The sequence below is a fragment of the Cryptomeria japonica genome, chromosome 10 (genome assembly GCF_030272615.1).
Source record: "Cryptomeria japonica chromosome 10, Sugi_1.0, whole genome shotgun sequence".
NCBI lineage: Eukaryota > Viridiplantae > Streptophyta > Pinopsida > Cupressales > Cupressaceae > Cryptomeria > Cryptomeria japonica.
In genome coordinates this window covers 911,377,905-911,400,954 of record NC_081414.1, presented here as the reverse complement: position 1 = coordinate 911,400,954, position 23,050 = coordinate 911,377,905, and the positions used below count along the sequence as shown (strand labels likewise).

General features: G+C 38.3%; 1 protein-coding gene across 1 annotated transcript; it reads right to left on the bottom strand.

Moving 5' to 3' along the window:
- Positions 1-17,389: 17,389 nt before the first annotated feature.
- LOC131077168 (uncharacterized) lies at positions 17,390-19,000 on the bottom strand. Its single transcript, XM_059213616.1, has 3 exons — positions 18,172-19,000; positions 17,728-18,063; positions 17,390-17,594 (listed from the first exon to the last, which is right to left on the bottom strand). Exons 1-3 carry the CDS (start codon positions 18,715-18,717, stop codon positions 17,442-17,444), a joined length of 1,035 nt encoding a protein of 344 aa, XP_059069599.1. The 5' UTR covers positions 18,718-19,000; the 3' UTR covers positions 17,390-17,441.
- Between the last annotated feature and the right edge of the window lie 4,050 nt (positions 19,001-23,050).

Here is a 23,050-nt window from a genome sequence, read left to right as displayed (position 1 = left end):
GGTACTCATGCTTAAATTTCCTACCGACTGTCTCCTCTAAATGTCCATGTGGATCAAAGCTTTCCCTCAAAGCAAAGGTTGAAAAAGAATACAAGGCTAACTCCTTCTCTGCGGCATCCATGGCTAAAGCATTAGGACATACCTCAACTGAATTGCCCAAAATGATAAGGTACTAGAACTCCATTCCCATGTCTGTGTCTGAATGCCTTCGCATACGCTGCCAACTGTCTTGTTACTTCAAGTAACACAATTCTGTCTGTCGGATATCTCGGCAACATGTATGGAGGTAAAGGACATCCATGCACTCTAATATAAGTAAACTTCAGAAATTGGATAAACCAAGCACCGTACCTCTTGACTAATTCCTGTGCATCTTGAGATAATCTGTTGTGAATCCCACCTTGCAACGTCCTTGTGATGTTCATCGTGAAGGTATCATTAACTAGCTTGTAGTTGCTTCCTGGCGGTTGATGCAAGTAGGCATAGGAATCACAAGCTCTGACCTCGCCGGGTCCTCTTCCAATCACTCCTCTGTGAGGTAGTCCTGCGTACTCAAAACTCCTGATCAAGGCATAGATGACGTATGAACTCATGTGGAAGGACTTGGTAGCCTTGAGTCTCCTCAACTGTACGTCTAAGCAATGGCTAATCATCCTAGCCCAATGTATCGTACCCTTTCCCTGAACAATCACCTGGATGAAGTAGAACATCCACTTCTCAAAGTAGAAGGCGTGAGGGGCTCCTGTAACTCGGTTGAGCATTGTAATCAAATCTCTGTACTCCTCCTGGAAATCAATCCTGTGCGGTGTGTTCGGGATCTTGCTCAGACGGGGACGGCTCTTAAGTAACCAGTTCTTATTGATAATGCTTAGACAAGCATCTGGATCATCTTCGTACATTGACCTGGCTCCTTCTATGCTCTTGTATATCATGTCCCTGTGTTCTGGAAGATGGAAAGCTTCACTTATAGCTTCCTCTGAAAGGTACGCCAAAGTGTTTCCTTCATTGGACACGATCGTTCTGGACTGAGGGTCATAATGACGAGCACACTCGATCATCAACTCATGGCACTGAACAGCTGGAGGAAAGCCGGCTGCCCTAATGATGCCACTCTCAATTATTCTCCGGGCGACAGGTGATGGCTTGCCAATGTAAGGGACCTCTCGAAACTTCCTCGTGCTGAAGTTACCCAAGTTAGTATCTCCAATGTTGCTCCACTTCGACACGATCTTAGTCTCCACTTCTTCGGTCTTCTGATCTTCTTTCATGAGAGCTGAACGACTGGTGGATGCTCCCGCCTTCGGGGTTGCCATACCTACACAACATTTCATAATGAGAAACTAGATCTTGCAATATATAACATAGATTAGAGAATATTTTAGGAAACTTCATGATAAGTCTTAGAGTTATCATTTCCTAAAAAAACGATTGAGCTAGGAATTCAAAATTCAAAATTCAAAATTTAAGCTATGACGATCTAAAACTTAAAACAATAAAACCAAATCGCCATACCTCACGAGAGAGCTAACTCTAGAATGCAAATGAATAAAATCGCCTAGGCAAAATTGACGTTAGATGGCCTTCAACGTGATTTTTTCTTCAAAATAGCAATTTCGCCACCTTTGGTATGTCCTTGACGTAGTCTTCCAATGCTTGACAGGTTCGCACAATTTAAACTTCAAGTTCGCACCTCCTCGGATAATATTTGCGCCTTCCTTTGGATATAAATTCGCACCTCCTAACTTGAAATGAAATTCGCACCACCTTGAACACAACTTCGCACTTCTCCCTTTGTCTTCCTTAAATCGCACTTGAGATGATAAAATGATAATGTGAAAATAAAAATCTTCACCACCCTTTATAGCGCCCACCTCATATTCACCTTGAGGCCGACTTGGTAATTAAATAAGGCAATTTAAACGATTTTTAAATAAATACAAGGGCCGACCTCCATAAAACAAATAAATACCAAGCGCTATATTTAATTTTTTATTAAAATAATTAATTAATTATTTGCCAACGTTTTTTAATTTAACAATTTTGATTTTTACAAGGCAAAAACAATTAATTAATACCAAGCGCAAATATTAAATGCCATTTTAATTGGATTTTCAAACTTATCGAATTTTCTAGCATTTGAATAATTTCAAAAATGTGTTTGAGCGCCAAAATTTGAAAATGAAATATACAAACCTCATCGCCCTGGTCCCTGACTGAGGGACAGGAGCGATCCATCATCTTGGTCTCGATCCTTGCACTTTTGACGTTCAAAGTCTTCATCTTCACGTTGAAGTTGGCATTTTCGTTGGGTCCTTCGATCTTAATTGACTTGCTTGTGCGAATGAATGCATCTCATGACCATTATCGCCCTGGTCCCTTGGAGAGGGACAGGAGCGATCCCTATTCTTTTACGTGAGATTCTTCGTTCTTGATATCAATTCCTCGTTCATTATCCTTCAAACAACGTTTTGAACCCTTTGCAAGTTTGTTTTGTCATGATCTTCGAAGGATGATAAGTGCTTTAGCAAATATCGCCCTGGTCCCTTGGAGAGGGACAGGAGCGATCCTCATAATTTCTCCTTGACCTTTGTAACTTTGAACTTCAATTTTTGTTGTGAAGGATAAACAATGCTATTCTTTCATTCCACTTTCGTTTTGCTTGAATTCCACAAGACACCTTGATGTTTTAGAAGATCATCGCCCTGGTCCCTTGGAGAGGGACAGGAGCGATCTTGAAGCTCTAGCTAGAATTTGCCACCTTTCAACCTTTGTACTTCGATCATCATCTTTCAAATGGCGTTCTCGATCTTGCCCATCCTTGTCTTGCCTTGATTTTAAAGGAATATGAGTGTTTTAATAAAAATCGCTTTGGTCCTTGTCCAAAGGACAGGAGCGATATAACTTTCTTATTCAAATTGGTATACTTTGACGTTCGACACCTTTGCATATCACCTTGTTAAGACGCCTTAGACCTTGTGTGATCCTACAAAACCTTGACTCGGCATGAATTTTACATGAATTGGCAAGTATAATAGATATCGCTCTGGTCCCTTGGAGAGGGACAGGAGCGAACTTTAAGATTTTGAGCTTGTCTTTGTTTCCATCCACTTGCCATCGCTTTCATAATGTAAGATGAAGTCCCTTGATCCTTCTTAATCACTTGATACTTGTTTGACTTTTGAAATCTATGCCTTTATGGAAATATCGCTCTGGTCCCTGCCTGAGGGACAGGAGCGAACCTAGGTGTCTTGGTGTAAATCCTTTAATGTTGCGACCTTTGATGCCTTGTGTTTGATTGAGATGCCTCGAAACGCCCTGTGCCACCTTGTTCTTCATCTTGGAGTGTCTTGAACTTAAAGAAAAGGCAACATTACCATTATATCGCCCTGGTCCCTTGGAGAGGGACAGGAGCGATCTTGCTCTTGTGGGCTTCATCTCACCTTGTTAACTTCAAAAATTATCTTCAACGTATTCGTAATGTTCCTTTCCACTCATCCATGCCTTGGGATCCATTGTAACTTGGCAAGAAAATCATCTAAGACAAAAATCGCTCTGGTCCCTGCCTGAGGGACAGGAGCGAACTTGGGCATTTAGGTCCCTTGTTGACGTTTCATAATCTTCAATTTATCTTCAACGGGTTTAACTCATATCTTTTCTTGCCTTCAAAACAAAAACTTGCTTGATCTTTGTCCAGAACATGCCCTATGAAGGACTTCGCTCTGGTCCCTGGGAGAGGGACAGGAGCTACAAAGAACTTCGCCCTGGTCCCTGACAGAGGGACAGGAGCGATTTTTACATTTTGAGTCATTCTCCTTCACGACGGCACTTCAAGTTATATTCATTTGGTAAAATGCATCTCCTTGGACCTCTTCAAATCATCAAGTCATTAAAATCCTGCAAGGACAAAGCAATATTTGATTTTAAGCCCCGGTCCTTCACTGAGCGACAGGAGCGATTTTCTTCCCTGAGGCATTTCCGTGTTCGTGAAATTCTTCAATTTATATTCAACGGAAAGATCACGCCTTCCTTCATCACTTTTAATTCGAAATTCATCTTGACTCTGCAGGGACAGTAAGATATTTGAAAACGAGCTCCGGTCCTTCACTGAGGGACAGGAGCGATTTTGCTCCTACAGGCCAAAATAACATGATTTCACAAGTTTAATCAATTCACGAGGCAAAAACAAATCATTCCCAATGCCCGGGATCAAAAATCAAAAAACTTCAAAATTTAGTCAAAATTACTCAATTGGACAAAAATTCACATTTCATCTTCAACACTTAGACAAATTTAAGCTCTGCACTCAAAATTTCCAATTGAAAATAGACCATTTTGGCGAATTCATTGCATTCAAAATCGCATCTTACGAAAGGAGGCTCAAAAAGCTCTCAAAACTGACTGGATTCTGGCCTGAAAAGACAGTAACGGAAACCCTAAGGCTTGACCCTAAATCCAGACAATTGACTGACTAACAAAACCCTAAAAAACGAAGCGAAAGGCGAGCGAAAAACGAGCAAAAAGAGGGGGTCCCCATTTCAAATGGGGCGATGTGTGAAATGGTCACAACAGGTCCTTAGCCTAATGAGGCAATACACTTGGAATCACTAGATTTGCCACCAATTTCATCATATTACAATCCTCGATTCGGATTAAGGTAAGCTTTGAGGCATATGTTTGTTGGTGAGGAGTGGACTTCCTCATCCTATGCTATGACCATTGCAAGCATTGATGTGGAAGATTGCATTTATGATGAGCCAAGCTTTTGGGCCTCTTGTGCAGAGATTGTGAAGGTAAATTTTTTATAAATTCTACATTATGTTTTGATTTTTATTCATACTTTTCTTTTATTTGCTTATTTTCATTCACATTTAAGTTAACTGATAATGTTACACAATATTTGTAGTTCATTGAGCCCTTTCTAGTTCTCCTACAAGTTGTTGATGAGGAGAAGCCCACATTGGGCTACATATATGAGGGCATGGATAGGGCAAAGGAGGCCATTAGATCAGTATATGGAGGTCATTGATAGGAGACGGCACCTCCAGCTTCACAAGTCCCTCCATGCATTTGCTTATTACCTCAATACGACATTCTATTTTTGCCTTGATTTCAAGATGGATGAGGAGGTTCTTAATGGGCTCTACTTAGTGATAGAGCAGATGTTGCCTAGTGATAGGAGCACTATAATCCACAAGATAGAGGATTATCTAATGCCCAAGGGGGCATCTTCTCTCATGAAAATTGCAAAGAAAATCAGACAAAAATGCAGCCAGGTAAAAATATATTTTAAGGGCATAATTTTAATTTTATATTATTCGATTTATTATTAAATGTATAAACTTGAAACTTAAAGTCTTAAAGTTGGAAAGGAGACTCTTGTTTTTTTTCCTCATCTCAAATAGGTGGTGGCAAATGTTTGATCCTAAAACACCAAATCTTCAAAGGATTGCCATTCACATTTTGAGCCAACCATGTAGTGTTTCCAGTTGTGAGTGCAACTAGAGTAAGTTTGAGCACATACAATCCAAGAGGCGCAATAGACTGTCTGTGGAGAGGTTGAAAGATCTAGTCTTTATTCATGACAACCTCCGTCTTAGATAGAGACAAGTTTTAGACCATGACTCCACCCCGATCACGTTAGAGGAGGTCAATCCAAAATTTGAGTGGATCACTCAGGCTACGGATCCTGTCTTTAGTGACGAGGACCTTGATTGGACAGACTAGGCAAATAGAGAGGCTGAGGCTGAAGCCATGGCCAAGGAGGAGATTAGAGCACGAGTAGACACAAGCACAACTGATGTTGGTGAGGGTGGCATGGAGTCACGGGAAGAGACTATAGTTGTTGAATCATCCAGGACCTCCCTTAGACGCCTTCGTAGGAGGGATGTAGGCTCCTCTAAGCCATAGACTTTTAGTTTTTGTTTTGATATATGTGTCAAACATTTGATGTCATGGATTTCATAGTCCATGAGTTTTGTATACATTTGACAATATTTATATATCTAAATTTGTTATTGCCTTCAACTGCAATTTGCGTTTATACTTGTGTGATTGATGTATATTTGTGTATGTGATCAAATTAGCTTCTATTTGATGGTGCTATTGTGTCTTTAAGGTTTCTTTAAAGAAGGGTGCATGAAACAAGTTTTAAATCCTTCAAAATCTCTAAATTTCTTGGGTATTTTACTTTGTCGAGTCTTGTCGAGTCCATGCCGAGTTTTTTTTCCAAGTCACAAGTCTCAAATCAAGTCACTCTTGCCAAGTCCGTGCTGAGTCCAAGTCTCATTTCTATGATCTTAATCAAATAAAAGAAAATTTATTTCACACACCAAGTACATGAAGGAAATGTTAAAGAAATTCAAAATAAAGAATTTTAATCCTGTGAGTACATCCATGCTGACAAGATGCAAGTTGAGTAAAGATGATGAATCTTTTGATGCTAATCATGTAGGACATTTTGTCATTGATGTCAAGTGTTATGAGCTAAGTTATATTGGATTGATTTAAAGTTCTTTTCAAGTTGCTGATTATTCATTAGATCTTCTTATTCTTGGTTGAGCTGGTTGGTCGTGTTCTCCAGCTGCCTACTTGCTTGCTTCAATTGCTTGAGGTGCCTAAGGGTCCACTTGAGCTATGTGAGTGTATGCTTAATTGCTTAAGCAGTGTGAGAGCTTGCTTGTCACTGTGTCAGTTGTTACATCAGCTTTCTTGCCAAATCATATGTCCAACTGGTCCTCTTTGGTTGACTCATCTTTGTTGAATATTTAATTTGATATTTGATGAATTTGTTTCATGGGTCTTATATTTTTTGTTATACACGTGTTCAACACGTGTTAAAAGGAGTTGTGAACCGATGCTAAATATATTTGGAGTAATGAACTTTGAAATAAATTGATTTATTCTTACTGATGGCTTCAGAATATTTCCTTGGATGTGGTGTTGGGTAGTATTGTAACATTTTGGGAGTTGTGGCCTTTGGTCAACGAATGTGAGTCGAATATGGAAGGTATGGACACACAATTATATTGAAGAAAGGTTAATATTGACAGGGACCTTAATGGTTTTGCCCTCTCTGTTCATGCTGGCAGGTAACGTTCTTGGCATGATATTCTTTAAAATCGTGGAGAGTATTTTTTCTGGAATGGACGATATATCTTTTTTACAAGGAGTTATGTGTATGGGCAGCTTCATATGGTGACGGTTTTTCCAGCACATAATCGCATTGTATATATTTATACAACAATGTGTTTCTTTTAAATCTCGGAGTGTTGAACGTGAAAAAGAGCTCTCAGTGGGTAACAAAAAGTATAAAAAGAAAAACCTTTAATCATGAGGACTATATATTTTCAGGCCGAGAAAATTAAATGTTTTTGACATATAGATTATCATGTGTGTGGATGCTAAAAATAAAAGCATCAGTTATTAATTCTGGAGCAGAACTTGGAATCGCATTTTTCAAAAACGTCGATTGCTCCAGTTTCTGAGCGAATATTATTCATTTTGTTGTTATCATGGAAGATTGGACCTGCCATCAAAATAATTCCAGCATGTATTGAGAGGTGTGTGGACATGAAAATTATCGCACACAGTCAGTGGTTGTTTCTTGTGAGTTGTAGTAGTGTGTGGATGGTATGAGTGGCTGAATTTTGTGCATAGTTTTTTTTTTGAGGGGGGGGAGGGGGGGCGGGGGGGAATTGTCAGATATTTTTGTGTGAGGTCGATTTTGAAGACTGCCGGCTACGAAAAATTATTATTTTGAGATTCCTTTGTGTGTGCGTAAAAAATCTCCTAGACCTCTAGCTCAGTTCTATTGAAAGAAAGTGGGCACATGCATCTTTGTATTTGAAAATCTGAAAATGTGTATGGAGGATATGTTTATTGGAATTCACATTACTTACTGCTAAGTATATTTGAAAATGGATCAGAATTATATCTTTGACGGGAGCAGGTCGATTTTGGCAACAGTTTAATTTTCTTTTTGAATTTCTGGGCGGTTAGGTGTTCTTCTATAAGAGAAGTGGTTATTCCTTGCATTTGGGATGTGGTTGTTGATATCAAAAAAGCATTTGAAATCTAAAAGTAATTTTGAATAAATATGTATGATGTCAAGTTATGAGGATACTCAGTCAAGATATAATTGAAGTTTAAGTGTATTTTGAGTTTGAGGATGGTGCCTCTTTTAGGTGGAATGGGTGCTTCATCTTGCAGGGTGTGCTCTTCAAAGAGTTGATGCTCTCAACAAACTGGTTGTTTTTGTAATTTGGGTTGGTGCCCATTTATGTTAATGAAAGATTTTTGAAGCAGTGGTTTTTTACCCGAAAGGGTTTTTCACAAGAAATCTTGGTGTTCGTGTCTTAATGGTTGCTCTCTTTATGCTTTATATGATAGATGCATTCATAGTTTTAAAAAGTTTTGAAATACTGATTCGCCCACCCCCTCTTAGTGTTTCCTATGTGCTTCTCAATTAATATCAGAGCCATTACCTTCAGAATAGAGCTTAAAAGCTTGGAGGTTAGTCCTGTTGAAATAGTAGCTAGCTCGGATACCTATCTATTGTATTTTAATGTTGTCAATGACAATTAAAATACACATGTATTATCTCTCATGTAATTCGAACTATTTAGGGTTGGGCCCAAACACATGTAACGTGAAGGCAAATGATCATGTATTATCTCTCATGTAATTCGAACTACTTAGGGCTGGGCCCAAACACATGTAACATGAAGGCAATGTAATCTGAATAAATTAATTAATTAATATGCAAGCCGACTTGGGTGTTTGGCGCCAAAGGTTCGATATAAATCAAACATCAAATGAAGTCATTATCATCATCTCATTCGAATGTAATCTTCTCTCCAATATTGGCGATTTCTCCTTCACTTGTGCGAACCTGTTCAAGTTCATTGTGCGAATTTATTAAGGCTGGTTGTGAGGCGAAGTTGTCAAGATCATCATGCGAATTTGATAAAGACTCTCCTTCTGTGAATCTGGTCAAGTCTTTCTCTGTCATCTGCTGCTGATCTTCCTTAGCTATCTGATGTTGATAAGGGCTGCAATCTTCATTGGTATGCAAAGAGAGATCATGATCTGCCAACTTGCTGATTGGACAGCAACCTGAGATAAGTTCATTGCCTTGTAATTGCCTACATTTGAGATAATACATATTGTATTTTGAGGTTGGATTTTTCACCTCCAAGAGGGAGGTTTTCTCAAGGTATTGGTGTGTTTTGTCTTGTGTTTTCATTGTTGTTACTGTTCATCTACAGTCTGTTATAATCTGATTGCTTAAAATTAACATCAGATTGCTTAAAATTAACAAGTCCTACCAGCACACAAGATTAATGCTCTTGAAGGACTTGCAACAAACAAATCACCTTTGTTTGATGGATCGAACTATGCCTTTTGGTATATTAGAATGCATGCCTACCTTATGTCACTTGGCTTTGATGTCTAGAACAACGTGGTGTTAGGCTTTATAGCTCCTCAAAATCATCCATCCACTGCTGAAGAAAAGAGAGCTTTTGTAAGCAATGCTAAGGCCATGAATGCAATATTGTGTGGATTGTCAGAATTTGAATTTGTAAAAGTCATGCATTGTGAGACTACTCAAGCAATGTGGGATAAGCTCAAGAATGTCTATGAAGGAGATGATAAGGTAAAGAAAGCCAAACTTCAAACTCACAGAATGTAGTTTGAGAGTTTGAGGATAAAAGATGAAGAAAATGTGATTGCTTATTTTCTAAGGGTGGATGAAACTGTAAACTCCCTTAAGGGTCTTGGAGAGAAGGTTGAAGATAGTGTAGTTATTTAGAAAAATTTAAGGTCTTCACCTTTAAGATTTGATGCAAAGATTTCAATAGAAGAGATGGTTGATCTTGATAAGGTGTCCATTGACAAGCTCCATGATATATTGACTGCATATGAGATGAGGACGAATACCGACTCTTCATTAAAGAAAGAAACTACCTTCAAAGCTTCAAAGAAAGGCAAACAAAAGGAGCAAGCTTCAAGTGACGGTTTGGATAAGAATTCTGATTCAGAAGAAGCCTCGTTTATGAGAAAGTTAAAGAAGGATTCTTTGCAAGCACAAGAAGAAGATGCCTCTCAAATGTTTTAACCATAGAAAGGCTAGACATTTTTCTACTAAATGTCCATTTGTTGATGGGATTAGTTATGAAAACAAGTTAAAAACAATGCCAAGAAGTATAAAGGAAAAGATAAGAAGTCTATACTCAAAAGAAGAAAGTGATTCATCAAAAGGAAGTGATGAAGAATCTCAGAGTGATGAAGTTCTATTTATTGCTATGGAAGAAGCACCTGCTGAAAATCAATCACTAGAGAATAAAGACCATGCTGGTGAAGAAGAGAAAGGAGTTGATTTTGAGATGGAACTGATAGTTGTTTTTGCTGAGATCAAGAAACTAAAGAAGAAAAAATAAGACTTGAAGTTTCTGCTCCCAAGAGAAAGTGAAGAAAAAACAAGAAAGTCCCATGCACTTGAAGACACTAAAAAACTTCTGAATGATTTAAAAATTCAGAATGAAGAAGCTAAGAAGATTAAAGAGGATCTTAAAAATCAGATCAAGCTGAAGAAAGAAAACTATGAGAAATTGGAATCTAAAATTGTCTCTCAGGAAGATAGGCAAGTCTTCAACATTGTTGAAGCATGAAAAGATAAATCAGAAAAGTTCTTTATCTTTGGATAATCTATTAGCCTTACAAAAACAGTCATCGGATAAAGGTGGAATTGCAGCCAAAGAAGGTCAATGTTCTAAGTTATCAAAAGAAGAACAGCAGGCTCTTAATGGTGGTGGCTAAAGGGATTCTCCTACAAAAATCAGAAATAATGGTTTCAAACAGCCTCCTACCTCCAGACAAGCACATTGTAATGATCCCCCTTAATTTTTTATTTTTTTTTTCCCAAATTACAATCAACACAACACTTGTTAGGGTTAGGAAATGAAAACCAAAAACTGTTGAAAGTATCCCTTCCACTTTCTGATCACCGAGAGCCCAATCTAGGAGTGTGAGAGCATACAGTGTTGAGGGGATCGTTAGATGCCAATAACTGAAATTGATTGCAATACTTGGGTGGCAAGCCAGCCCCTTCCACTTATACAGCGGGATATTGAAAACAATGCAATCACTTGGTGGTAAACCAACCAAGGAACTAAAGATGCAATCACTCAACCGCTTGTGCAACAGGAGGACTAGAAATGGAAATTACTATCAACTCCACCGCTTATTCAGCAGAAGGACAACATTACAATCAACTCAACCGCTTATGCAACAGGAGGACAGTATTACAAATTGCAGATATAGGCAGCAAGCTAGCCTCTTCCACACCTCTTCCACTTATGAAGTGGGAACAATGAGAAATCTAAGAGGATAGTTGTTAGTACTACTAATCAACTTTACAATTCATTACAAAGATTTCAAAATTTATGAAATATTGCTAATCTAAGATAGGCGGCCAAGCCAACCTCTTACACTCAAATAGTGGGACAGCAGAAATCCAAAATGTTGTTGTTAGTACTACTAACCGGCATTACAATGAATATAGAATTGGACAACCAAGTGTTGATTAAGAACTGACAGCTGTAACAAGAACTCCAAACATCCTCTAACAACCCAAACAATTCACACTCTCAAGAACTCACTCAAAATCCAACTTTCGAAAAATATGATATAAAGACAGGAGGCTAGAAATGCATAACCAACAACACCAATCCACACCAGAATGCTTCTAACTCATTAAAAACTCACTCAAATCTCCCCTCAACACACCCAAACTTACAATATGCATTAAGCGACCAAGTACAAACTGGAATACAGCAGCAACATGACCCCAGACAAACAACACGCATCCCAATGCACCCCCCTAAAAGTACAGCTAGGCTGAAAAGGTACGATTTGCATTTTAAAATTGAAGACTCAAAACTTGGGGCTGAAAACTTACAAATTCCATCGCCCAGTGCATAGAAATAATCAGAGCCAATACCCAGAATTAGCAGGAGCCCGCACAGAGACTTAGGAGTGAAAATATGCTTCAGCCATGACGCCATCCAGCAACCAAGAAACACACTCACACAGAAATCAGAAAACCAACTGATGCAATCCATTCTCAATATGATCTATCTATTCCTCTGAATGAGAAATAGTCTTCCACAGCTGGGTGTTATATCTCAAGCACGAAACTGACATAGGCTAGAAAGCTCGCAACTTCGAAGCACAAGTCGAGCAGGATTCCGGTAGCACTTCGTTATACAAAATTCACGGATGCTCAAAATGAGAGCCCAAGGCTCCAATTCATAACTTTTGCCAAGCCAAATTCAAATTCAAATCCCTTAACATGGCACCCAAATACAATTCATTTCATTTCACCTCCTACGCAAAGTTCGCCCAATGCAAATTTCACCACAAAATCGCCACTTTGGATAAATAATAGTTTATAACATAAAGTGTAAAATGGGCGCTCAAAAAAGACTTTAGAGGAATAATATAACTTAGGCACAAAATCGCCCCATTCACTTTAAGTTATATTTTTTGATTAAAATACCATGTCGAACCCCTTAAGTCAGAACACCAATTACACCTAGGCCAAAGATAATTAAAGTATTTTATTAAAAAATACTTTTTCCCTTCCAAATACTAATTACTGCCAAAAAAAGATGAGACTAAGTCAACTGACTTGAACAACTGAATCTGCCAAAAATAGAACTGTCTGATATAGTACTTACTAAAAATAGTAAGTCCAGGAAACTTCACCAAAAAGACTGTTCTTCGAACCCTGTGGCTCAGCTCGAGAAACCCAGTAATCATGACAACTGACATCAACTTACTAAAAATAGTAAGTTCTGCAAACTTCCCTAAACTAATTACATGTCATACCTCTGCGAAGCTTACATAAAACCCAGAAGGAAATCTCGATTCATCCTGCCAAACTCCAACCAAAACATCCCTTAAAACTGTGAGGAGCCCTCCTAGAAAATAGGAAACCCTAATTCTCCACTTCCAGTTAGCCTATGGGTCTCTGAGATAGGCTTATGGCCACTGACTTGCTTACTGCTGAGAAGGGGACATTACACACATTTTACGAGATCTAATAACACTTTCTTTTATGGTTATTGTTATACTTGTAATTACTTTGGACACAAGGCAACGAATTGTAGAGTGCTTATTAAAAATGATTTTAGATTTGTGAACAAGAACTCTTTTGCACCATTGAGGAATTATAATATTGTTTGTTATAAGTGTAATAACTTTGGACACAATGCAAGAGTTTGTTAAGGAAAGCACAAAAGTTTGGAGGAAGAAGGAGAAACATATGCAATGAAGTCTGTGATTGTGCAAACAGCCTTGCTTAAACAAAATGAGAAAGACATTTGGTATGTGGATAGTGGCTACTCCAGACACATGACTAGAGATGAGAGTAATTTCTTGACTCTCAAAAAATCTAGAGGAGGCAAGGTGAGGTTTGGAGGTAATTCATCTGCAAAGGTGGCAAGTAAAGGTACTTCTTTGTTGAATGATGGCAAAACAAAAGTTGAAAGTTTGTTGTTTGTAGAAGGTTTGAAACACAATTTGCTGAGTGTTAGTCAGTTATGTGATCAGGGACATTGTCTAACTTTCAGTTCAGATTGTTGTAAAATCAATAAAGATGGTGTTCATATTGTTGATGCTAGTAGGGCAACAAATAATTTATATATTCGTGATGATGTTAAGAGTGAGACTTGTTGTTTGAGTCAACTTGATGAATCATGGTTATGGCACAAGAGATTGGGCCACATCAATTTTGATAGTCTCGTTCAGATCAGCAAAAAGGAAATGGTTAGAGACATGCCTCAACTCACTAAACCTGTTGACACTGTATGCAAGGAATGTCAACTAGGCAAACAAACTCGGAGGAGCTTCAAGTCAAAGGAATATTCAAGCACAAAACCACTAAAGCTGATACACATTGATTTGTGTGGTCCCACAAGGACTGCAAATTTGCAAGGTGACAGATATTTTATACTTTTGATTAATGATTATTCACTTATGGCATGGGTTGCTGTTTTGAAGGAAAAATCAGAGGCTTTAAAAAAGTTCAAAGCTTTAAAGCTTTGGTTGAAAATGAGAAAGGTCTGAAAGTTAAGTGCCTACGTTCAGACAATAAAGGAGAGTTTACATGCAATGATTTCATAAGTTTTTGTGAGAAGTTTGGAATTAAGAGACAATATTCAGCTGCAAGAACACCTCAACAAAATGGTGTTGTTAAGAGGAAGAACAAATAAGTCCAAGAGATGGCACGAAGTATGATGAATGATTCCAAAGTGAGTGATTGTTTTTTGAAGGAAGCAGTTCATAGTCATACAACTGTCTACATTCAGAACAAAGGGGTGATTAGGACAAGACACCATATGAACTATGGAATGGTAAGACAACGACTATTAAGCATTTAAAATTTTTTGGCAGCCCTTGTTATATTAAAAGAGATGAAGACAAACTAGATAAATTTGATCCTAGAGCTGATGAAGGTATTTTTCTAGGATATTCTTCTAAGAGTAAAACTTATAAATTTTTTAACAAGAGATTGCATAAAATGGTTGAAAGTACAAATGTTAGAGTTCATGAGATTTCTAACTCCTCTGAAAAGTTGAAAGGTTGTGATGATGATTTTCAAAATGATGGAAGTTGAAAGTATTCATCAGCAACCTTCTTCTAGTATGCAAGTTGGAACAGCAAGTAATAATGCTAGAAATACTTCTTTAAATAGTCAAAATGAAGCAATTGATGCACATCTAGATAGTAAAGCAACAGATAATCAATTTGGAACAACAGATACATCAGTTGGACATACATAATCTCATGATCAAAATTGGACCACAATCAGAACATCTCTAAAGACTTCTTCAAGATATGTTCAAAAGAATCATCCAATCAACCAGATTTACAAAAGGACAAACCTAGAGCAACAAGAAGGAATGTCAATAATTATGAAGATGAAGACATCTCCTTGTTGTCGATGATTGAACCAAAAAGCTTTGAAGAAGCATGTTAATGGTGTTTTTTATGCACAATTGAACACAAAATAAAGTATTGAATACTCTATCCTCTCTTGAACAAAGACTTCTCAAATGTTGAAGATTAGCAAAGGATCACTTGAGACGACTTCAAGGTTCTCAATATCAGAAGAGGAAATGCTAAAGGTGCTCTTTGGAGGGGCCATTAGAAATGATCAAAATGCTTAGGTCATTGATTTGAGACCTCATTGGAAATTGTCATGCCTTAAGTCATGCTTTGGAGGGCTCACAGGAAGTGGAAATGCTTAGTTTTTTATTTAAGAGCTTCATCGAAAGTGATCAATTCCTTAGTTTGTGGATTTGGGGCATCAAACAAAATCCCATTCCTTAGTTTATGGATTTAAACCTTCATTGGAAGTGATCAATCGTTAGGTCATGGATTTAAGCCTTCATTGGAAGTGATCAATTCCTCTCCCTTGCTTGCTATCAATTAAGCTTTGTAACATCTTCTTAACAACGCACTTAGCAAGATCATGATCTCATTTCAAACAATGCAATGCACAAAGCTTAGTTCGCCGATTTGACAGGTCAAAGGAAGTCCCAAAGCTTAGTTCGTTCTTTTGATGCCATACTAGAAGTCTTAGTTCGTGTTTTTGAGGCCTCACTAGAAGTCCTCTAAAAAAGGCAATTTCATTGTCTTAATCCTTTCGTTCCAAGCTTCTCATGGTAATTTGAATTCTAGCCCTTTCTTTCCTTAGAATATTGACCCTTGAAACCAACTTGCCTTAGACAAATTTGCATTTCATCTCCATTAAAGTGAGTAAAAGATGTGAATCATTCATTCCCAAAATGTTGAGCATACAAATCAACTCAAACTTATTCATCCTAAAGGATCGCTTCTAGCAATCTAACCTAAAAACCCTAAAACTGAAAGCAAAAGAGGGGGTCCCCATTTGTGATGGGGCAATGTGTGAAATGGTCACAACAAAGCGGATGAAGATAAGCCTTGGGTAGCTACTATGAAGGAAGAGCTAGATCAGATTCAAAAGAGTGGAACTTGGGAACTTGTCCCAAGGCCTAAGGACAAGAATGTGATTGGTACAAAATGAGTTTTCAAGATCAAGTTGTGCAAAACAAGGCAAGGCTTGTGTGTAAAGGATATGCCCAGGTAGAAGGTATAGATTTCGATGAAACCTTTGCTCCTGTTGCTCATCTAGAAGCAATCAAAATGTTTTTAGCCTTTGCTTTTTGTTGATTTTATGGTAGTGCTTGTTAACCACAGGCAAACATCAGATCTGTTGCCTTCCCAACCATAGACAATAAGCTCTTATCGTCACCCCCGAGCACACTACATCTTCATGTTATTGAATTCATATCTATTGATGCAATCATGACCTTGCATATATATGAATCAATACCTCCTAATAGACCTCAAGTCGGCCATATACTTTTGGCGCCAAGGATAGGGTCAAATCTATATATCATAGTTGAAAATCTCGGACTCGCCTCGGACTCGGCAAACCAAAATTTTGGACTCGGACTCGGACTCGTGAAAGACTCGCGAAAGACTCGGCAAAGACTCGGCAAAAAAAAAAAACCGTAGTTTTACAAAAAAACATAAAGAAATTAATGCATTTAGAGAACATAAGTGCCATAATTGAAACATTACACATGTCATATGATCTACAAAGTACAAACACGCAATATTTGAAATTTCATCATTCATGGCAGCATATTCAAGTTTCAAGTTTCAACTCTAAAATGTATAATACTATAATGGCAGCATAAGTATATAAATGTTCACAAAATTACATATAATGATATGTCCAAGTCCAACTGCAAATGTGAAAAACAGCAATGTGAATGAACAAACCAAAGAGAAGACTACATCTTCCTCTTTGTATTTTTCCTAATATAGCTCAATTTTTCAGGCCTTGAGCTAGAAGTAGTAGCAGTGGGTGTTGTGGTATCTAAATGGTGAGATGAGTCTTCTTCAAAGTCATAGTCCTCATCATCATCCTCATCTTCATCCTCATCTTCATCCAATCTTGCTCCTTCTGCATCTTGTGCTGCTCCTCTCTCTATTTCTGCAATTTCTTCTTCGGTAAGGAGGACATCATCACCATCATTTTGTTCATTCATGGTCCAATCACCATATGGATCAATTTCATCCAAGTCAATGGCCTCATGTGAAACACCCTCCACCTGTCTAACTCGAAGGCGAAGGTTGTACCGAACAAATACTAGATCATTGAGCCGCTTTTGTGACAATCTATTTCTCTTCTTTGTGTGAATGCTTTCAAAGACACTCCAATTTCGTTCACACCCAGAAGCACTGCATGGCTGAGACAAAACAGGGATAGCTATCTTTTGAAGATTAGGCGTGCCGGCACCATAATTCTCCCACCATAAATCTACAAAAAACATTTAGAAATATTAGAATTGAGAAAAAAATGTAACAATCAAGTTTGTAGGTTTTTTCTTGCACTGTTGAACTAAGTTACTAAATGTTTTACCTGGTTGTTGTTTTCCTCTCCTATCAATTGCTAGTTGTGATGAGAAGAGTCTCCCCTCTGCACTTTTGTAGATCTTGAACAATGGAATGAACATTTCCAAATTCAGAAATAGATACTAGATAGTCAAAGTGTCAAACTCAAATTCAATAATGAACATTTCCGAATTCATAAATAAAGATAGAGCAATTGCAAATGTCAAATCTCACCTCCAACTCATCAAGAACCTTGTCTCTCAACTCAGGATCAGGTGTCATCTTATCAATGCATGTAATAACACCTGCCATGACCTCCTCATCAGCCCTAAATGAATCAGAGAAGTAGAATTTCGGGTTCAAAAAGTAGGCGAAGGCATGTATCGGTTGGTGGAGTTGGTTTGTCCACCTACGATCAATGATGCGCCAAAAGATTTCACATTTTCTTGCATTTCCACGATAGTAATGTGAAATGGCCTCTTTGGCCCTATCCATGGCCTCATAAATGAAACCCATTGGCATGCCCTCTCCATCCACCATACGAAGAACCCTCACCAAAGGTTCTGTCACCTAAAAAAATTAAAACAAATTTTAAATTAATACAAAATCAACCCCTAAAAAATAAAATCAGCAAATAGACAAGATTGTATAAACTTTACTTTTGTGTTTGTTACTTACCGCAGTCAACTCCTCTCCACTTTTATTGAACCCATCATCAAAAACAATGGTCACAATCTTCTCTGCTTCAGGTCTTTTGGAGTATGCAGACCCCAACCAAGCATCTGACACAAACATCTGCTTAAGATGAGGAATGGCACTAAGAATGCTCTGTAAAGTGATGAAGTGGCTAGCAAATCGTGTCACTCCAGGTCGCACAAGGTCCTTGCCATTTGTGTATTTTCTCATCAAAGCAAGCACCCAAGTATGGTTGTAGATGAATTTGGTGACACTTTTTGCATCTTCAACCACCTTCTTCACCCATCCAATCTTCCCAATGTCCTCTAGCACCAAGTCCAAGCAATGTGCAGCACAAGGACTCCATGTAATCGAAGGATGCCTCTGCATAAGCATTCTACCTGCAGATACATATGCAGCTGCGTTGTCCGTGATAATTTGGACAACATTCTCAACTCCAACTTCCCGAACCACACCATCCAACAGATTACACAAAGTCTCTGCATTTTTTATTTCATTTGAGGCATCAACAGACTTTATGAATACCATTGCACCATTTGAAGCCACCAAGAAGTTGAGAAGAGTCCTATTCCGTCCATCTGTCCATCCATCAGATAAAATGCTGCATCCTTTTCTCTTCCAATACCTTTTCTGATCATCAACCACACCTTCTGTATTTTTCACAGCTTTCTCTAGCAATGGCCCACTGAAGTCATGACCTGTTGGGGCCTTAAACCCCTTACCCGCCACTATACATGCATTAACAAAACTTTCCCAATACACATTGTTTGCTGCATTGAAAGATAGATTATTGTAAAACCAAAAGTTTGAAGCTGCTATCCGTGATTGTTCATGCTTCTCTTTATTCCATCCTGTACCTTCAAGTGAAGGTTGTGCACCTGGAACATTGCGTGGTACAAAAAAATTAGGGTCTGATCTAACAGGAGTGCCACTAGCCTCACCCTCATTGTCACCAAAAGATGAAAGTGACTGACGACCCCGACTATGACCAATGGGACCCGAAGTGGACAATGTGGGATTCATTGCAGCTGCTATGGCTTCTCTTGTTTTTTGCCTTTCTTCCTTATGCATATCATTCTCAGCAAGAATGGCCTTCATCTCTCTAATAATTTCAGGAGTTGATTTGGGGCATGCCTCCACACCATATCCAGGTATTTGTGCAAGGTGGTATTTTAATCTATTGATTCCACCAGTCATCCATCTTGTGCATTCGGTGCAAGTGACCTCCCCCTTTTTGCTTCCTGCAATCCCATATTTCCAAGCTTTATCTCTTTGTCTTCCTGACCTTGGGGTTGCCCTTGGAGTTGAACTTGCCATTGCTGATTTAACATGAAAAAAAAAAAATCAGCAGGGTTTTATGGAAAATCAACAAAAAAAATGACAATGAATCATTTGGGAAAAATAGCATTCAAAAACAAGAAAAAAAAAGAGGAAATAACTTAGGAAAGAAAATAGAAAAAAATTTGGCAGCATATCCCCTTGTTTTTCAAGATTTTTTTCAGTTTCAAAACAATGAAATGATTCAAATGAAAAAAAAAAAGAAGGAGAAAAATCCTTACCCAGATCTCTCTTGCTGATTTTTCCTTCTTCCCTCTACTCCTCCAAACCCTTCTAACCTGCTCCAGCCAAAAAAAACCCAAATTGAAGTCAAAAAATGAAAAAAAAATTGGTTTTAAGCCCCACGGGCGCGTTTTTTCTGGGCCCGCGAGTCCCTGTGAAAGACTCGCGAGTCCGAGTGAAAGACTCGCGCGAGTCTTTGCGAAAGACTCGCGAGTCTTTCGCAGGGACTCGCCTGGACTCGCCACGCGAGTCCTAGGCGAGTCGACTCGGCTCGCCAAAGGACTCGCGAGTCCGTGGCGAGTCCGAGGCGAGTCAAAGAGTTTTAAAACTATGCTATATATTACAAGTTACATATGAGTCTCCCTTAGTTGCAAGTTACATTTAACTTAATCACAAGTTACACACAAGTGGTTTGCCCAAATAGGGCCTACCCCAAATTAAACTCATACAACTGAGATATCCAAATGCCAAGGCTGACAGGCCACTTGGCATTTTGTGCACTAGGTCGGCCCTAGAAGGGATCTGACCTAGCTACACAACAACACTTCTTTTAAAGGTTTTAAAGTTTTCCAAATGGATGTCAAATCTACCTTTTTGAATGGTAATTTAAATGAAGAAGTTTATGTAGAACAGCCTGATGGATTTGTGTTATTAGAAAATCAAAACTATGTGTGCAAGATGAAAAAGGCTCTTTATGGCTTTAAACAAGTACCACGTGCTTGGTATGATAGGCTAGACTGTTATCTACAACAACAAGGTTTCAGAAGAGGAATAGATGACAACAACTTGCATGTGAAAGAAGGTAATCATATGCTAATTGTAGTTGTTTATGTTGATGATCTAATTTTTAGTAGTGACGGTCAAACAGATGAGTGAAGTTTTTGCTACCAACATGAAGATGGAGTTTGAAATGTCTATGTTGGGAGAGTTATCTTACTATCTTGGGCTGCAAATTCATCAATCTAAGGAAGGTGTCTTTGTTTCTCAAACAAAATACATTAGAGGAATGCTTAAAAGCTTTAGGATGGAAGATTGTAATCGTGTAAACACTCCTATGGCGATTGGTTGTAAACTTAGTAAGGATGATGAGTCTTCAGATGCTAATCGGACAATTTATAAGTCTATGATAGGAAGTTTATTGTATGTTACAGCCATTAGACCTCACATAATGCAAGTTGTTGGATTGTTGCTAGATTTCAGGCTACTCCTAAAGAAACACATGTTCATGCAATTAAAAGAATTTTCAAGTATCTCAAAGGTACTATGGGCTATGGGCTTTGGTTTCACACTTACAACCTATACGGATGCAAATTGGGGTGGCTCAGTTGATGATAGGAAGAGCGCAAGTGGAGGTGCTTTCTTCCTTGGAAATTGCTTAGTTTCTTGTCTAAGTAAAAAGCAAGCTTCTACTTCTTTATCTACAACGGAAGTGAAATATATTGCTGTTGTGTCTTGTTGTACACAAGTTCTTTGGATGAAGCAAACTTTGAGAGACATTAAAGTAGATTTCAATAACCCTATATCTATCTTTTGTGACAATACGAGTGCCATTAATATATCTAAAAATCTTGTTTTGCACTCTAAAACCAAGCATATTCCACTAAAGTATCATTTTTTAAGAGAACAGGTTAGTAATCAAGAGGTTAAACTTGAATATGTTTCTACTAAAGACCAGATTGCAGATTTGTTCACTAAGCCATGCCAAGAGATACATTTGAAAAATTGAGATAGAAGTTAGGAGTGGTTTCACTCCATCATTGAATAATTGTCCTATTCAGGGGGAGTGTTTATTGGTTTTATTTTATACCCCAAATTTCAATGTTTGCAGATTGGATTAGTCATTGATGTCAAAGGGAGAGCAGTATTGTTTTCTTTGTTTCAGAAGTTTGTAGTTAAAGATGGAGTTGCCATCAATGACAAAGGGAGAGTTTGTTGGACATTTTGTTATTCATGTCAAGTGATATGAGCTAAGTTATATTGGATTGATTTGAAGTGCTTTTCAAGTTGTTGATTATTCATTAGACCTTATTTCTTGGTTGATCTGGTTGGTTGTGTGCTCCAGCTGCCTACTTGCTTGCTTCAGCTGCTTGAGGTGACTAAGTGTCTACTTGAGCTGTGTAAGAGTTTGCTTAAGTAGTGTGAGAGCTTGCTTGTTACTGTGTCAGTTGTTACATCAGCTTTCTTGCCAAATCATCTGTCCAGCTGGTCCTCTTTGGTTGACTCATCTTTGATGAATATTTAATTTGACTTGTGATGAATTTGTTTCATGGATCTTATATCTTTGGTTCTACATGTGTTCAACGGATGTCTTAAAAGGAGATGTGAACCAATGCTAAATATATTTGGTGTAATGAACTTTTGGAGTAAATTGATTTATTCTTGCTAACGGCTTCAAAATATTTCCTTGTGTGTGGTGTTGAGTAATATTGTAACGGTTTGGGAGTTGTGGTCTTTGGTTAGCGAATATGAGTCAAATATGGAAGGCATGGACACGCAATTATATTGAAGAATGTTTAATATTGGTAGGTACCTGTTGTGACCATTTCACACATCGCCCCATTAAAATGGGGACCCCCTCTTTTTGCTCAGTTTTGCCTGTTTCTCTCTCTGCTTTTAGGGTTTTGAGTAGGTGAGTCAGTCGTCTGGACCAGGGTTAAGCCTTAGGGTTTCTGTTTCGATGATTTTGAGCCAGAGTCCAGTCCAATTTTGAGAGATTGTTGAGCTTCCTCTCATACGATGCAATTTTGAAATAAGATGAATCAGTCAGGAGGTCAAAAGAGTTTGTCTAGGTTCAGTCAGTTTTTTGGATGCAAGTCCGTTTTTTTGCCTAAGTGTTGATGATGGAATTTTGAAATTTTGTTTGAGTGATTTTGGCCAAATTTTGGAAATTTTGATAATTGATCCCAGGCATTGGAAATAACCTAATTTTGCCTTGTGAAGTGACTGAGGTCCTAAAAACTTGATATTTTGGCCTGTGGAAGCAAGTTCGCTCCTGTCCCTCAGTCAGGGACCAGGGCGAAAATGATATTTTATGCATCTTGGTTATTACTTTGTTTCATTTGTCTTGTGCAGGGTCGCTAGGAGATGCAGTTGAACGCGAATTGGAGGTTTTGAAAGATTTTTGAGACTCAAAATGGCAAATTTTTGAAGTTTAAAGTCAAATCGCTCCTATCCCTCAGTCAGGGACCAGGGCGAAATGACTTACCTAGACCATTTTGACCTCATTTTGATCAAATTGAAACGTCAAGGACGTAATGGAAGGTGAAATCAACATGATAGAGCGCCGGGATTTAGCCGTTTG

Excerpts from the sequence above, each read along its gene's own strand:
- LOC131077168 (XM_059213616.1), bottom strand. The coding sequence starts at position 18,717 with ATGGTATTCATAAAGTCTGTTGATGCCTCAAATGAAATAAAAAATGCA. Across the intron at positions 18,064-18,171 it reads GTGGAGAGGAGTTGACTGCG|GTGACAGAACCTTTGGTGAG; the intron begins GTAAGTAACAAA and ends TAATTTTTTTAG. Across the intron at positions 17,595-17,727 it reads AGGTTCTTGATGAGTTGGAG|ATCTACAAAAGTGCAGAGGG; the intron begins GTGAGATTTGAC and ends CCATTGTTCAAG.